At 60.3% G+C, this 18,100-nt stretch overlaps 1 protein-coding gene across 2 annotated transcripts in view; it reads right to left on the reverse strand.

Annotated features, from left to right (window-relative positions):
* Positions 1-483: 483 nt before the first annotated feature.
* The window catches only part of tegt (testis enhanced gene transcript (BAX inhibitor 1)), a 47,922-nt gene continuing 30,305 nt past the window's right edge, over positions 484-18,100 (reverse strand). For both annotated transcript variants that reach the window (XM_070869801.1, XM_070869802.1), the window contains exons 6-10: positions 16,410-16,507; positions 13,766-13,845; positions 3,067-3,167; positions 1,732-1,807; positions 484-596 (exon numbers count right to left, since the gene is read on the reverse strand). In XM_070869801.1, coding sequence (XP_070725902.1) covers positions 567-596; positions 1,732-1,807; positions 3,067-3,167; positions 13,766-13,845; positions 16,410-16,507 — 385 coding nt within the window. In that variant the 3' untranslated portion in view covers positions 484-566. The remainder of the gene's footprint in view (positions 597-1,731; positions 1,808-3,066; positions 3,168-13,765; positions 13,846-16,409; positions 16,508-18,100) is intronic.

Here is an 18,100-nt window from a genome sequence, read left to right on the forward strand (position 1 = left end):
GGGGGGAAGAGAGAGGGGGGGGGAAAGAGAGAGGGGGGGGAAGAGAGAGGGGGGGGAAAGAGAGAGGGGGGGGAAAGAGAGAGGGGGGGAAAGAGAGAGGGGGGGGAAAGAGAGAGGGAGAGAAGGGTGGGAAGTGAGAGAGGGAGGAAATAAAAGCAGAGAAGCTCACACGATCACTGGAAGAGCTGGAATCCCACAGACCGAGGCGATGTTAAACTGCGCTCACACTCGAGGAGTCCCGACCCCCCCTCCCTGTCTCTCCCGTCCGTCCGTCCCTCCCTCCCTCCCTCGCCAGGCGAAGCTCTGCGACTGTAAGGGGATGAAGAGCACATTATTTAAAGTGATACACGGATGGGAAGCAGAAGAAACATAAAAGCAGCAAAGTTGCTTCGGTTAGGGCTGGGGCAGCCCTGACCGAGTATTCAGATTACCGAGGGTGGGGGTTGCGGGGGAATTAAAAGCAAGCACCAAAGCCTTTGATAATTGTCGGCTGCTCAATCATTCTTTTTAATGAGTGCAAGGTAAGCAGGGAAGGAGAAAAAAAAGTTCTTCAGTAATTGGTCACGTTACTTGGAGTCACTCCTCCTCTTCTTCTCCTGAAAAACACAGAAAGCTCATGTTCATCTCTCCGTCCCTTCCACACAGGGGCCCCGCTCTGCCTAGTGACACATGCTTCATTCCACGAGCACATAACCTTACAATTGGACACAGCCGTCCATAGGGCTCAATGGCCTCCTGTTCCTAATGTAACAGGCTCGAGGGGCTGAACAGTCTCCTCCTGTTCCTAATGTAACAGGCTCGAGGGGCTGAATGACCTCCTCCTGTTCCTAATGTAACAGGCTCGAGGGGCTGAATGACCTCCTCCTGTTCCTAATGTAACAGGCTCGAGGGGCTGAACGGCCTCCTCCTGTTCCTAATGTGAGGGGCTGAACGGCCTCCTCCTGTTCCTAATGTAACAGGCTCGAGGGGCTGAACGGCCTCCTCCTGTTCCTAATGTAACAGGCTCGAGGGGCTGAACGGCCTCCTTCTGTTCCCACATTCTACACCATATTGTTGCTCATTCATCACCCTCAATAGCGCTACTCCGAGGTTCTGACTTCGTGTTAAACTCCCTCAGTAGGTCTGGCACTGTATCTTCCACACCTTCACAGTTTTAAACATTTTTAGCAGGTCCACCATTGAATTTGAGGCTTCTGTCCTTACTCTGGATCAAGGTAAGACCCATTCACTACAGTGGCCCTCATCACCCATCACGTCCATGTAAAGTTATTACCAGTGCAAATAATGCAATAGGACAGAGGAAGCATCCTCATGGACACTAACACTCACCCAACCCACCGAATACTGGGGTCTGGCGATTGATAGGTGTCAGCTGTGAAACTAACTTGTGCCGACCCCTTGCTCTGCCTGCCCTGGGAGTGTATGATGGGACAGTGCAGAGGGAGCTGTACTCTGTATCTCACCCTCTGTACCTGCCCTGGGAGTGTTTGATGGGACAGTGTAGAGGGAGCTTTACTCTGTATCTAACCCCCTGTACCTGCCCTGGGAGTGTTTGATGGGACAGTGTAGAGGGAGCTTTACTCTGTATCTAACCCAGTGCTGTAACGACCCTGCTCCCTACCTACTCACAATCCCCTTAATGTTGAGCAGTTCCCAAATCTCCCCCTTGAGCCTTCTCACGGGATGTTGAAGACACGGGTGTACAAAGGGCTGACGGAGATCGAGCCTTACCTTCTCATTCATGGCCAACAGCAGCATGAGCTTTCTGAAGACGGCAATGAAATCCATGAACAGATCCACACAGTGCCTGAGAGAGAAAACAATTTGCATTTATATAGTGCCTTTCACGACCACAGGCACCCCAAACTGCTTTACAGCCAATGCTGTAATGTAGTCACTGTTGTAATGTGGGAAATGCCAATTTGGGCACAGCAAGCTCCCACACACAGCATTGTGATAATGATCCAGATCATCTGTTTTACTGTGGCCAAGGAATTTTATTGTCCACCCGAGGTCTCGGTTTAACAATTCATCCGAATGACGGCATCTCCGACAGTGTGGCACTCCCTCAGTACTGTCCCTCCGACAGTGCGGCGCTCCCTCAGTACCGCCCCTCTGACAGTGCGGTGCTCCCTCAGTACCGCCCCTCCGACAGTGCGGTGCTCCCTCAGTACTGCCCCTCCGACAGTGCGGCGCTCCCTCAGTACTGCCCCTCCGACAGTGCGGCGCTCCCTCAGTACTGCCCCTCCGACAGTGCGGCGCTCCCTCAGTACTGCCCCTCCGACAGTGCGGCGCTCCCTCAGTACTGCCCCTCCGACAGTGCGGCGCTCCCTCAGTACCGCCCCTCCGACAGTGCGGTGCTCCCTCAGTTCTGCACTGGGAGTGTATACCTGGATTATCATGCTCCTGTTTCTGGAGTGGTGCTTGAACGCTGCCTCGGGAGGGGAGAAACTGAGCTATCCAAAGAGCCACGGTGAATGATAAACTACAGACCTGCCTGGTGCTCCACCGGGTTCATCGTTACCAAAACACAGAGTTTGCACCCCATGCGCCAAGGTATGGACCTATGGGCACCTCACCGAGTGCTTGTTGTGGAGGCTGAGTCGTTGAGTATATGCAAGGCAGAGATCAATAGATTTCTGGATGTTAAAGGAATCAAGGGATGTGGGGGCAGGGCGGGAAGGTGGAGTTGGGGTCGGAGATCAGCCATGATCTTATTGAATGGGGGAGCAGGCTCGAGGGGCCGAATGGCCGACTCCTGCTCCTAATTCTCATTGGACCACGGGTGGAGCGAGAGAGTGATCCCAACAGAGCAAGTCGCCAGAGTTACCCAGGTACAAACCACTGTTGTGTTCCCTGGAAGACAGGAGGTTAAAGGGCAATTTGGTCAATGTGTGAGGTATTATTTCCAGCTGGGGGTGGGGACAGTCGGAGAAGATACAGTCCCTCAGCACCGACACCGTCAATCCATCGAAGTATTTTGCAGGATTCAATGGGACCACCCCTCAGTGATAAACTCCAGGGAGCGACGGCCCGATCCAGCGCCTGCGTTACCACTTCACTCACCAGATGTAGTCCTTGTCACCGTTCTCTGCCTTCTCGATGATGAGCTGGGTGTCGAACAGGATAAACCCACAGAAGACCAGGAGGCCGATGTACAGCTGCGCCTGTGAGTGGGAACGGAATGGCGGTGAAACCGGGCCAGCGTCAGCAGTGTCCTGAGAGCGAGGGTGCGGGCTCCGGCACACGAGGACCCCAGGGGCTGGTCTTCAACGACCAGCTCTCCCCCAGGGACCACCCCCTCCCTGGCTGTGGTGGGTGCGAACCGTGGTGGTGCCCGGTTTTAAACCTCGCGACTTCACACGTCAGCCCGATGTCTGCACCGTCAAACTCTCCGGTCAGGCCGCGTGTCCGATCACACACCCAGGGGGGCAAGGTGGGCTCTGTCCATCTCCCATCCACCAACAGAGCCCTCCTCCACCTCCGTGTCCCTCACTCACCCTAACACGCCTCACTCCTCCCCGTGTCCCTCACTCACCCCAACACGCCTCACTCCTCCCCGTGTCCCTCACTCACCCTAACACGCCTCACTCCTCCCCGTGTCCCTCACTCACCCCAACACGCCTCACTCCTCCCCGTGTCCCTCGCTCACCCCAACACGCCTCACTCCTCCCCGTGTCCCTCACTCACCCCAACACTCCTCACTCCTCCCAGTGTCCCTCACTCACCCCAACACGCCTCACTCCTCCCAGTGTCCCTCACTCACCCCAACACGCCTCACTCCTCCCCGTGTCCCTCACTCACCCCAACACGCCTCACTCCTCCCAGTGTCCCTCACTCACCCCAACACGCCTCACTCCTCCCAGTGTCCCTCACTCACCCCAACACGCCTCACTCCTCCCCGTGTCCCTCACTCACCCCAACACGCCTCACTCCTCCCCGTGTCCCTCACTCACCCCAACACGCCTCACTCCTCCCAGTGTCCCTCGCTCACCCCAACACGCCTCACTCCTCCCCGTGTCCCTCACTCACCCCAACACGCCTCACTCCTCCCCGTGTCGCTCACTCACCCTAACACGCCTCACTCCTCCCGGTGTCCCTCACTCACCCCAACACGCCTCACTCCTCCCCGTGTCCCTCACTCACCCCAACACGCCTCACTCCTCCCAGTGTCCCTCACTCACCCCAACACGCCTCACTCCTCCCAGTGTCCCTCACTCACCCTAACACGCCTCACTCCTCCCAGTGTCCCTCACTCACCCCAACACGCCTCACTCCTCCCCGTGTCCCTCACTCACCCCAACACGCCTCACTCCTCCCAGTGTCCCTCACTCACCCCACTCCTCCACCTCGCAGTGTCCCTCACTCACCCTAACACGCCTCACTCCTCCCAATGTCCTTCACTCACCCCACTCCTCCACCTCAGTGTCCCTCACTCACTCCAACACGCCTCACTCCTCCCAATGTCCTTCACTCACCCCAACACGCCTCACTCCTCCCGGTGTCCCTCGCTCACCCCAACACGCCTCACTCCTCCCGGTGTCCCTCGCTCACCCCAACACGCCTCACTCCTCCACCTCGCAGTGTCCCTCACTCACCCTAACACGCCTCACTCCTCCCCGTGTCCCTCACTCACCCCAACACGCCTCACTCCTCCCGGTGTCCCTCGCTCACCCCAACACGCCTCACTCCTCCCCGTGTCCCTCACTCACCCCAACACGCCTCACTCCTCCGTGTCCCTCGCTCACCCCAACACGCCTCACTCCTCTCGGTGTCCCTCGCTCACCCCAACATGCCTCACTCACCCCAACACGCCTCACTCACCCCAACACGCCTCACTCCTCCGTGTCCCTCGCTCACCCCAACACGCCTCACTCCTCAGTGTCCCTCACTCACCCTAACACGCCTCACACCTCCCAGTGTCCCTCACTCACCCCAACACGCCTCACTCCTCCGTGTCCCTCACTCACTCTAACACGCCTCACTCCTCCCAGTGTCCCTCACTCACCCCAACACGCCTCACTCCTCCCAGTGTCCCTCACTCACCCTAACACGCCTCACTCCTCCCGGTGTCCCTCGCTCACCCCACTCCTCCACCTCCCAGTGTCCCTCACTCACCCTAACACACCTCACTCCTCCGTCTCCCTCGCTCACCCCAACACGCCTCACTCCTCCCCGTCTCCCTCGCTCACCCCAACACGCCTCACTCCTCCCCGTGTCCCTCATTCACCCCAACACGCCTCACTCCTCAGTGTCCCTCACTCACCCCAACACGGCTCACTCCTCCCCGTGTCCCTCATTCACCCCAACACGCCTCACTCCTCCCCGTGTCCCTCACTCACACTAACACGCCTCACTCCTCCACCTCCCAGTGTCCCTCACTCACCCTAACACGCCTCACTCCTCCGTGTCCCTCGCTCACCCCAACACGCCTCACTCCTCCCAATGTCCTTCACTCACCCCACTCCTCCACCTCGCAGTGTCCCTCACTCACCCTAACACGCCTCACTCCTCCCAGTGTCCCTCGCTCACCCCAACACGCCTCACTCCTCCCCGTGTCCCTCACTCACACTAACACGCCTCACTCCTCCACCTCCCAGTGTCCCTCACTCACCCTAACACGCCTCACTCCTCCCCGTGTCCCTCGCTCACCCTAACACGCCTCACTCCTCCCAGTGTCCCTCGCTCACCCGAACACGCCTCACTCCTCCCCGTGTCCCTCACTCACCCCAACACGCCTCACTCCTCCCCGTGTCCCTCGCTCACCCCAACACGCCTCACTCCTCCCCGTGTCCCTCACTCACCCCAACACGCCTCACTCCTCCCCGTGTCCCTCGCTCACCCCAACACGCCTCACTCCTCCACCTCCTAGTGTCCCTCGCTCACCCCAACACGCCTCACTCCTCCGTGTCCCTCTCACCCTAACACGCCTCACTCCTCCCAGTGTCCCTCGCTCACCCTAACACGCCTCACTCCTCCCCGTGTCCCTCACTCACCCTAACACGCCTCACTCCTCCCAGTGTCCCTCACTCACCCCAACACGCCTCACTCCTCCGTGTCCCTCGCTCACCCCAACACGCCTCACTCCTCCCCATGTCCTTCACTCACCCCACTCCTCCACCTCGCAGTGTCCCTCACTCACCCTAACACGCCTCACTCCTCCCAGTGTCCCTCGCTCACCCCAACACGCCTCACTCCTCACCGTGTCCCTCGCTCACCCCAACACGCCTCACTCCTCCCCGTGTCCCTCGCTCACCCTAACATATCTCACTCCTCCCCGTGTCCCTCACTCACCCCAACACGCCTCACTCCTCCCCGTGTCCCTCACTCACCCCAACACGCCTCACTCCTCCGTGTCCCTCACTCACCCCAACACGCCTCACTCCTCCCAGTGTCCCTCACTCACCCCTCCGTGTCCCTCGCTCACCCCAACACGCCTCACTCCTCCCCGTGTCCCTCACTCACCCTAACACGCCTCACTCCTCCGTGTCCCTCACTCACCCCAACACGCCTCACTCCTCCGTGTCCCTCGCTCACCCCAACACGCCTCACTCCTCCCCGTGTCCCTCGCTCACCCCAACACGCCTCACTCCTCCCCGTGTCCCTCACTCATCCCAACACGCCTCACTCCTCCCAGTATCCCTCGCTCACCCTAACATGCCTCACTCCTCCCCGTGTCCCTCGCTCATCCCAACACGCCTCACTCCTCCGTGTCCCTCACTCACCCCAACACGCCTCACTCCTCCGTGTCCCTCACTCACCCCAACACGCCTCACTCCTCCCAGTGTCCCTCGCTCACCCCAACACGCCTCACTCCTCCCAGTGTCCCTCGCTCACCCCAACACGCCTCACTCCTCCCCGTGTCCCTCACTCACCCCAACACGCCTCACTCCTCCGTGTCCCTCACTCACCCCAACACGCCTCACTCCTCCCTGTGTCCCTCGCTCACCCCAACACGCCTCACTCCTCCCCGTGTCCCTCGCTCACCCCAACACGCCTCACTCCTCCGTGTCCCTCACTCACCCCAACACGCCTCACTCCTCCCCGTGTCCCTCGCTCACCCCAACACGCCTCACTCCTCCACCTCCTAGTGTTCCTCGCTCACCCCAACACGCCTCACTCCTCCACCTCCTAGTGTTCCTCGCTCACCCCAACACGCCTCACTCCTCCCCGTGTCCCTCGCTCACCCCAACACGCCTCACTCCTCCACCTCCGTGTCCCTCACTCACCCTAACACGCCTCACACCTACCAGTGTCCCTCGCTCACCCCAACACGCCTCACTCCTCCACCTCCCAGTGTCCCTCACTCACCCTAACACGCCTCACTCCTCCCAGTGTCCCTCACTCACACTAACACGCCTCACTCCTCCCAGTGTCCCTCACTCACAGTAACACGCCTCACTCCTCCACCTCCCAGTGTCCCTCACTCACCCTAACACGCCTCACTCCTCCGTGTCCCTCGCTCACCCCAACACGCCTCACTCCTCCCCATATCCTTCACTCACCCCACTCCTCCACCTCGCAGTGTCCCTCACTCACCCTAACACGCCTCACTCCGCCCAGTGTCCCTCGCTCACCCCAACACGCCTCACTCCTCCCCGTGTCCCTCGCTCACCCCACTCCTCCACCTCCCAGTGTCCCTCACTCACCCTAACACGCCTCACTCCTCCCAGTGTCCCTCGCTCACCCCAACACGCCTCACTCCTCCCCGTGTCCCTCACTCACCCCACTCCTCCACCTCCCAGTGTCCCTCACTCACCCTAACACACCTCACTCCTCCGTGTCCGTCGCTCACCCTAACACGCCCCACGCCTCCCAGTGTCCCTCACGCAAACTAACACGCCTCACTCCTCCACCTCCCAGTGTCCCTCACTCACCCTAACACGTCTCACTCCTCCCAGTGCCCCTCGCTCACCCTAACACGCCTCACTCCTCCCCTTGTCCCTCACTCACACTAACACGCCTCAATCCTCAGTGTCCCTCACTCCTCCACCTCCCAGTGTCCCTCACTCACCCTAACACGCCTCACTCCTCCGTGTCCCTCGCTCACCCCACTCCTCCACCTCCGTGTCCCTCACTCACCCTAACACGCCTCACTCCTCCCAGTGTCCCTCGCTCACCCCAACACGCCTCACTCCTCCCCGTGTCACTCACTCACACTAACGCCTCACTCCTCCACCTCCGTGTCCTTCACTCACCCTAACACGCCTCACTCCTCCCCGTATCCCTCACTCACCCCTCACTCCTCCGTGTCCCTCGCTCACCCGAACACACCTCACTCCTCCGTGTCCCTCGCTCACCCCACTCCTCCACCTCCCAGTGTCCCTCACTCACCCTAACACACCTCACTCCTCCCAGTGTCCCTCGCTCACCCCAACACGCCTCACTCCTCCCCATGTCCTTCACTCACCCCAACATGCCTCACTCTTCCGTGTCCCTCGCTCACCCCAACACACCTCACTCCTCCCCGTGTCCCTCACTCACCCCACTCCTCCACCTCCGTGTCCCTCACCCTAACACGCCTCACTCCTCCACCTCCGTGTCCCTCACTCACCCTAACACGCCTCACTCCTCCCAATGTCCCTCGCTCACCCCAACAAGCCTCACTCCTCCCAGTGTCCCTCGCTCACCCCACTCCTCCACCTCCCCGTGTCCCTCACTCACCCTAACATATCTCACTCCTCCCCGTGTCCCTCGCTCACCCCACTCCTCCACCTCCCCGTGTCCCTCGCTCACCCTAACATATCTCACTCCTCCCCGTGTCCCTCACTCACCCCAACACGCCTCACTCCTCCCCGTGTCCCTCACTCACCCTAACACGCCTCACTCCTCCCAGTGTCCCTCACTCAGCCCTCCCAGTGTCCCTCGCTCACCCCAACACGCCTCACTCCTCCCCGTGTCCCTCACTCACCCTAACACGCCTCACTCCTCCGTGTCCCTCGCTCACCCTAACACGCCTCACTCCTCCCCGTGTCCCTCGCTCACCCCAACACGCCTCACTCCTCCCCGTGTCCCTCGCTCACCCCAACACGCCTCACTCCTCCCCGTGTCCCTCACTCACACCAACACGCCTCACTCCTCCCAGTGTCCCTCACTCAACCTAACACGCCTCACTCCTCCGTGTCCCTCGCTCACCCTAACACGCCTCACTCCTCCCAGTGTCCCTCACTCACCCTAAAACGCCTCACTCCTCCCAGTGTCCCTCACTAACTCCAACACGCCTCACTCCTCCCAGTGTCCTTCACTCACCCTAACACGCCTCACTCCTCCCAGTGTCCCTCACTCACCCCAACATGCCTCACTCCTCCCCGTGTCCCTCACTCACCCCAACACGCCTCACTCCTCCCGGTGTCCCTCACTAACTCCAACACGCCTCACTCCTCCCAATGTCCCTCGCTCACCCCAACAAGCCTCACTCCTCCGTGTCCCTCACTCACCCCAACACACCTCACTCCTCCCCGTGTCCCTCGCTCACCCCAACACGCCTCACTCCTCCACCTCCGTGTCCCTCACTCACCCCAACACGCCTCACACCTACCAGTGTCCCTCGCTCACCCCAACACGCCTCACTCCTCCACCTCCCAGTGTCCCTCACTCACCCTAACACGCCTCACTCCTCCCAGTGTCCCTCACTCATCCTAACACGCCTCACTCCTCCCAGTGTCCCTCAATCACCCCAACACGCCTCACACCTCCCCGTGTCCCTCGCTCACCCCAACACGCCTCACTCCTCCGTGTCCCTCACTCACCCTAACACGCCTCACTCCTCCCAGTGTCCCTCGCTCACCCCAACACGCCTCACTCCTCCCCGTGTCCCTCACTCACACTAACACGCCTCACTCCTCCACCTCCGTGTCCCTCACTCACCCCAACACGCCTTACTCCTCCCAGTGTCCCTCGCTCACCCCAACACGCCTCACTCCTCCCCGTGTCCCTCGCTCACCCCACTCCTCCACCTCCCAGTGTCCCTCACTCACCCTAACACACCTCACTCCTCCGTGTCCCTCGCTCACCCTAACACGCCTCACTTCTCTGTGTCCCTCACGCAAACTAACACGCCTCACTCCTCCACCTCCCAGTGTCCCTCACTCACCCTAACACACCTCACTCCTCCGTGTCCCTCGCTCACCCTAACACGCCTCACTTCTCTGTGTCCCTCACGCAAACTAACACACCTCACTCCTCCACCTCCCAGTGTCCCTCACTCAACCTAACACACCTGACTCCTCCCAGTGCCCCTCGCTCACCCCAACACGCCTCACTCACCCCACTCCTCCACCTCCGTGTCCCTCACTCACCCTAACACGCCTCACTCCTCCCCGTGTCCCTCACTCACCCCTCACTCCTCCGTGTCCCTCGCTCACCCTAACACTCCTCACTCCTCCCAGTGTCCCTCGCTCACCCCACTCCTCCACCTCCCAGTGTCCCTCACTCACCCTAACACGCCTCACTCCTCCCAGTGTCCCTCACTCACCCCAACACGCCTCACTCCTCCCAGTGTCCCTCGCTCACCCCAACACGCCTCACTCCTCAGTGTCCCTCGCTCACACTAACACGCCTCACTCCTCCGTGTCCCTCACTCACCCTAACACGCCTCACTCCTCCCCATATCCTTCACTCACCCCACTCCTCCACATCCCAGTGTCCCTCACTCACCCTAACACGCCTCACTCCTCCGAGTGTCCCTCGCTTACCCCAACACGCCTCACTCCTCCCCATATCCTTCACTCACCCCACTCCTCCACCTCCCAGTGTCCCTCACTCACCCCAACACGCCTCACTCCTCCCCGTGTCCCTCGCTCACCCCACTCCTCCACCTCCCAGTGTCCCTCACTCACCCTAACACGCCTCACTCCTCCCAGTGTCCCTCGCTCACCCCAACACGCCTCACTCCTCCCCGTGTTCCTCGCTCACCCCACTCCTCCACCTCCCAGTGTCCCTCACTCACCCTAACACACCTCACTCCTCCGTGTCCCTCGCTCACCCTAACACGCCTCACTCCTCGCAGTGTCCCTCACGCAAACTAACACACCTCACTCCTCCACCTCCCAGTGTCCCTCACTCACCCTAACACGCCTCACTCCTCCGTGTCCCTCGCTCACCCCAACACGCCTCACTCCTCCCCATGTCCTTCACTCACCCCACTCCTCCACCTCCGTGTCCCTCACTCACCCTAACACGCTTCACTCCTCCCAGTGTCCCTCGCTCACGCCAACACACCTCACTCCTCCCCATGTCCTTCACCCACCCCAATCCTCCACCTCGCAGTGTCCCTCACTCACCCTAACACGCCTCACTCCTCCCCGTGTCCCTCGCTCACCCTAACACGCCTCACTCCTCCCCGTGTCCCTTGCTCACCCTAACACGCCTCACTCCTCCCCGTGTCCCTCGCTCACCCCAACACGCCTCACTCCTCCCCGTGTCCCTCGCTCACCCCAACACGCCTCACTCCTCCCCGTGTCCCTCGCTCACCCTAACATATCTCACTCCTCCCCGTGTCCCTCACTCACACTAACACGCCTCACTCCTCCACCTCCGTGTCCCTCACTCACCTCACTCCTCCGTGTCCCTCGCTCACCCCAACACATCTCACTCCTCCCAGTATCCCTCGCTCACCCCAACACGCCTCACTCCTCCGTGTCCCTCACTCACACTAACACGTCTCACTCCTCCACCTCCGTGTTCCTCACTCACACTAACACGCCTCACTCCTCCCAGTGTCCCTCACTCACCCTAACACGCCTCACTCCTCCCAGTGTCCCTCACTCACCCCAACACGCCTCACTCCTCCCAGTGTCCCTCACTCACCCTAACACGCCTCACTCCTCCCAGTGTCCCTCGCTCACCCTAACACATCTCACTCCTCCCAGTGTCCCTCACTCACCCTAACACGCCTCACTCCTCCCAGTGCCCCTCGCTCACCCTCACACTCCTCCACCTCCCAGTGTCCCTCACTCACCCTAACACGCCTCACTCCTCCCCATGTCCTTCACTCACCCCACTCCTCCACATCCCAGTGTCCCTCACTCCTCCCAGTGTCCCTCGCTCACTCCAAGACGCCTCACTCCTCCCCATGTCCTTCACTCACACTAACACGCCTCACTCCTCCCAGTGTCCCTCGCTCACCCCAACACGCCTCACTCCTCCCAGTGCCCCTCGCTCACCCTAACACGCCTCACTCCTCCACCTCCGTGTCCCTCACTCACACGCCTCACTCCTCCCAGTGCCCCTCGCTCACCCTCACACTCCTCCACCTCCCAGTGTCCCTCACTCACCCTAACACGCCTCACTCCTCCCCATGTCCTTCACTCACCCCACTCCTCCACATCCCAGTGTCCCTCACTCCTCCCAGTGTCCCTCGCTCACTCCAAGACGCCTCACTCCTCCCCATGTCCTTCACTCACACTAACACGCCTCACTCCTCCCAGTGTCCCTCGCTCACCCCAACACGCCTCACTCCTCCCAGTGCCCCTCGCTCACCCTAACACGCCTCACTCCTCCACCTCCGTGTCCCTCACTCACACGCCTCACTCCTCCCAGTGCCCCTCGCTCACCCTAACACGCCTCACTCCTCCCCGTGTCCCTCACTCACCCCAACACGCCTCACTCCTCCCAGTGTCCCTCGCTCACCCCAACACGCCTCACTCCTCCCAGTGTCCCTCACTCACCCTAACACGCCTCACACCTCCCCGTGTCCCTCACTCACCCTAACACACCTCACTCCTCCGTGTCCCTCGCTCACCCCACTCCTCCACCTCCCAGTGTCCCTCACTCACCCTAACACACCTCACTCCTCCCAGTGTCCCTCACTCACCCCACTCCTCCACTTCCCAGTGTCCTTCACTCACCCTAACACGCCTCACTCCTCCCAGTGTCCCTCGCTCACCCCAACACGCCTCACTCCTCCACCTCGCCGTGTCCCTCATTCACCCTAACACGCCTCACTCCTCCCCGTGTCCCTCGCTCACCCTAACACGCCTCACTCCTCCCCGTGTCCCTCACTCACCCTAACACGCCTCCACCTCCGTGTCCCTCGCTCACCCTAACACACTTCACTCCTCCCAGTGTCCCTCGCTCACCCTAACACGCCTCCACCTCAGTGTCCCTCGCTCACCCTAACACGCCTCACTCCTCCCCGTGTCCCTCGCTCACCCTAACACGCCTCACTCCTCCCCGTGTCCCTCGCTCACCCCACTCCTCCATCTCCGTGTCCCTCACTCACACTAACACGCCTCACTCCTTCCCGTGTCCCTCGCTCACTCTAGCACGCCTCACTCCTCCAGTGTCCCTCGCTCACCCTAACACGCCTCACTCCTCCACCTCCCCGTGGCCCTCACTCACCCCACTCCTCCACCTCCCCGTGTCCCTCGCTCACCCCACTATTTCACCTCCTGCTCCTCACCCTGAACCCAACCCTCCACCTCCCCATGCCACTCCTTCACCCCACTCCTCCTCCACTTCCCTTCCCCCACCCCCAATCCACCCCACACCCCCCCCCTCCCTCACCACTCCTCCTCCTCCCCTCAAACCACCCCATTCCTTTCCCTCACCCCCAACCCGCCCCACTCTTCCTACTCCTCCCCCCTCCCTTACCCCCAACCTGCCCCAATCTCCTCCCTCACCCCCAACCCACCACACCTGCACAACACCCCCCCTCCCCCCCTCCGCACATCCCACCCTCCCAAAGGCACGTCACTGATGACAGTCTGGCTGTACTCCGGGAAGAACCTTCTGCCTCCTACGGCACAGATCACATGAGGCTTACCTTAAAGAGCAGGACAGACCCGAACATGAGGTTGACCAGGGGAAGCAAACACAGCACAGTCAGGAGCGACATCAGGATACCTGCCAGAGGGAGAGGGTGAAATATAACAGGCCAGAGTCACAGGAGGAAGTAAACAGGCAGCAAGCCATCCACCTCAACCCACACAAACCGTTCCGTAACTATTCATCCCCAGACAGAAGCAATACTGTAGCAGAGCTGGTGTTACCCGCCAGCTAGGGCGAGAACCACGCCTCAGTGAGAACACTCAGCTCCCAAGCAATGGCTTCTACACCCACTTTTCACACTCGAGCCCCATCATTCAAGGCCGAGGGAGCGCCGCACTGTCGGAGGGGCGGTGCCGAGGGAGTGTCGCACAATCGGAGGGGCAGTACTGAGGGAGCGCCGCACTGTCGGAGGGGCGGTGCCGAGGGAGCGCCGCACTATCGGAGGGGCAGTACTGAGGGAGCGCCGCACTGTCGGAGGGGCAGTACTGAGGGAGCGTAACACTGTCGGAGGGGCGGTACTGAGGGAGCACCGCACTGTCGGAGGGGCGGTGCCGAGGGAGTGTCGCACAATCGGAGGGGCAGTACTGAGGGAGCGCCGCACTGTCGGAGGGGCGGTGCCGAGGGAGCGCCGCACTATCGGAGGGGCAGTACTGAGGGAGCGCCGCACTGTTGGAGGGGCGGTACTGAGGGAGCACCGCACTGTCGGAGGGGCGGTACTGAGGGAGCACCGCACTGTCGGAGGGGCGGTACTGAGGGAGCACCGCACTGTCGGAGGGGCGGTGCCGAGGGTGCACCGCACTGTCGGAGGGGCAGTACTGAGGGAGCACCGCACTGTCGGAGGGGCGGTACTGAGGGAGCACCGCACTGTCGGAGGGGCGGTACTGAGGGAGCACCGCACTGTCGGAGGGGCAGTACTGAGGGAGCACCGCACTGTCGGAGGGGCAGTACTGAGGGTGCACCGCACTGTCGGAGGGGCAGTACTGAGGGTGCACCGCACTGTCGGAGGGGCGGTACTGAGGGTGCACCGCACTGTCGGAGGGGCAGTACTGAGGGTGCACCGCACTGTCGGAGGGGCAGTACTGAGGGTGCACCGCAGTGTCGGAGGGGCGGTGCCGAGGGAGCGTAACACTGTCGGAGGGGGCATCTTTCGGATGAGACATTACACTGAGGCCCAGTTTGCCTCCTCGGGTGGACATAAAAGATCCCACTACCAGTATTTTTTAAGAGCGGGGGAGGTCTTCACTGTCCTGGGGTCAACACCTATCCCTCAACCAGTATCACAAACAAACACAAGTTTGGCATATGATCGAATCACTCGAGGTTTGTGCTGCGCGCAAGTTTCTGTGAATGGAAGGGGAGCTGGGGGAGTGAACAGTCTGTGAATGGAGGGGGAGTGAACAGTCTGTGAATGGAGGGGGAGTGAACAGTCTGTGAATGGAGGGGGAGTGAACAGTCTGTGAATGGAGGGGGAGTGAACAGTCTGTGAATGGAGGGGGAGTGAACAGTCTGTGAATGGAGGGGGAGTGAACAGTCTGTGAATGGAGGGGGAGTGAACAGTCTGTGAATGGAGGGGGAGTGAACAGTCTGTGAATGGAGGGGGAGTGAACAGTCTGTGAATGGAGGGGGAGTGAACAGTCTGTGAATGGAGGGGGAGTGAACAGTCTGTGAATGGAGGGGGAGTGAACAGTCTGTGAATGGAGGGGGAGTGAACAGTCTGTGAATGGAGGGGGAGTGAACAGTCTGTGAATGGAGGGGGAGTGAACAGTCTGTGAATGGAGGGGGAGTGAACAGTCTGTGAATGGAGGGGGAGTGAACAGTCTGTGAATGGAGGGGGAGTGAACAGTCTGTGAATGGAGGGGGAGTGAACAGTCTGTGAATGGAGGGGGAGCTGGGGGAGTGAACAGTCTGTGAATGGAGGGGGAGGTGGGGAGTGAACAGTCTGTGAATGGAGGGGGAGCTGGGGGAGTGAACAGTCTGTGAATGGAGGGGGAGGTGGGGAGTGAACAGTCTGTGAATGGAGGGGGAGCTGGGGGAGTGAACAGTCTGTGAATGGAGGGGGAGCTGGGGGAGTGAACAGTCTGTGAATGGAGGGGGAGCTGGGGGAGTGAACAGTCTGTGAATGGAGGGGGAGCTGGGGGAGTGAACAGTCTGTGAATGGAGGGGGAGGTGGGGAGTGAACAGTCTGTGAATGGAGGGGGAGCTGGGGGAGTGAACAGTCTGTGAATGGAGGGGGAGCTGGGGGAGTGAACAGTCTGTGAATGGAGGGGGAGCTGGGGGAGTGAACAGTCTGTGAATGGAGGGGGAGGTGGGGAGTGAACAGTCTGTGAATGGAGGGGGAGCTGGGGGAGTGAACAGTCTGTGAATGGAGGGGGAGCTGGGGGAGTGAACAGTCTGTGAATGGAGGGGGAGGTGGGGAGTGAACAGTCTGTGAATGGAGGGGGAGCTGGGGGAGTGAACATCTCCAGACCAGATGACCGCTGGAATTGAAAAGTACTGCGACCAGCCCGAGCACTGGGCAGTCCCTCCGCCAATTGCAGCCGGAACCCCCGCCATGAACCGATTCTGCGCCGGGGATCAACACGGGCTGGTGCGGAGGTTACACGGTCTGTTGATAAATGACCCCCCCAGCGATCTCTCACCTCCGAGGAAGAGGTAACTGCGGCGTTGTGCGTACAAGGCGCTCAGCGAGAAGCAGCAGAATACGAGGGCCGACGTCAGGAAGGCGGTGGGGATAATGCTGCGGAGACAAACAACGCATTACTGCCCGAGGAATATCAACAACCTGTGTTTATATAGCGCCTTCAATGTAGAGAAATCTCCCAGGGCACTTCACAGGAGTGTTACAAGGCAAAAAATATCTTGCACCGAGCCACATAAATAGAAATTAGCACAAGTGACCAAAGCTTGGTCAATGGGCCGGTTTTAGGGAGCGTTTTGAAGGAAAGAGAGGTGGAGGTAGAAAGGCGGAGAGGTTTAGGGAGGGAGTTCCAGAGCTTGGGGCCCAGGCAACAGAAGGCACGGCCACCGATGGTGGAGCGATTATCATCAGGGATGGTTAAGTGGGCAGAATTAGAGGAGTGCAGAGATCTCGGGGGGTGTAGGGGCTGGAGGTGATTACAGAGATAGAGAGGGGTGTCGGGGCTGGAGGGGGTTACAGATATAGGGAGGGGTGTAGGGGCAGGGGGAGATTAGAGATAGGGAGAGGTATAGGGGCTGGGGGAGATTACAGAGATAGGGAGGGGTGTAGGGGCTGGAGGGGGTTACAGATATAGGAAGGCGTGTAGGGGCAGGGGGAGATTAGAGATAGGGAGAGGTATAGGGGCTGGGGGAGATTACAGAGATAGGGAGGGGGTGAGGAGAGATTTTAAAATAAGAAAGAGAATTTTGAAATCGAGGTGTTGTTTAACCGGGAGACAATGTAGGTCAGTGAGCACAGTGGGTGATGGGTGAGCGGGACTGGGTGAGAGTTAGGACACGGGGTCAGCGAGCACAGGGGGTGATGGGTGAGCGGGACTCGGGGTGAGTTAGGACACGGGGTCAGTGAGCACAGGGGGTGATGGGTGAGTGGGACTCGGTGCGAGTTAGGACACGGGATCAGCGAGCACAGGGGGTGATGGGTGAGTGGGACTCGGTGCAAGTTAGGACACGGGACAGTGAGCACAGGGGGTGATGGGTGAGCGGGACTTGGTGCGAGTTAGAACACGGGGTCAGTGAGCACAGTGGGTGATGGGTGAGCGGGACTCGGTGTGAGTTAGGACACGGGGGCAGCCGAGTTTTGGATCACCTCTAGTTTACGTCGGGTAGAATGTGGGAAGCCAGCCAGGAGTGCGTTGGAATAGTCAAGTCTGGAGGTAACAAAAGCACGGATGAGGGCTTCAGCAGCGGATGAGCTGAGGCAGGGGGCGGAGGCGGGCGATGTTACGGAGGGGAAACAGGCGGTGTGAGTTATGCTGTGGGATATGTGGCCGGAAGCTCATTTCAGGGTCAGATATGACACCGAGGGCGCGGACTGGTTCAGCCTCGGACAGGAGTTGGGGAGGAGGGAGGGAGTCGGGGGCTGGGGAACGGAGTTTGTGGTGGGGACCCAAGACAGTGGCTTCGGCCTTCCCCGATATTTCATTGGAGAAAATTTCTGCTCCTCCAATACTGGATGTCGGACAAGCAGTTTGAGACGGTGAAGGGGTGGGGAGCTCGAGCTGGGTGTCAGCGTACATAGATGAGAAATAGGAGGGACCCAGGACAGATCCTTGGGGGAGACCAGAGGTAACGATGCGGGAGATTCTCGGGCTACGATTCGATGGATAAGAATGGAACCAGGCGAGTGCAGTCC

This window comes from Pristiophorus japonicus, chromosome Y, assembly GCF_044704955.1.
Source record: "Pristiophorus japonicus isolate sPriJap1 chromosome Y, sPriJap1.hap1, whole genome shotgun sequence".
Classification (NCBI taxonomy): Eukaryota; Metazoa; Chordata; class Chondrichthyes; family Pristiophoridae; genus Pristiophorus; species Pristiophorus japonicus.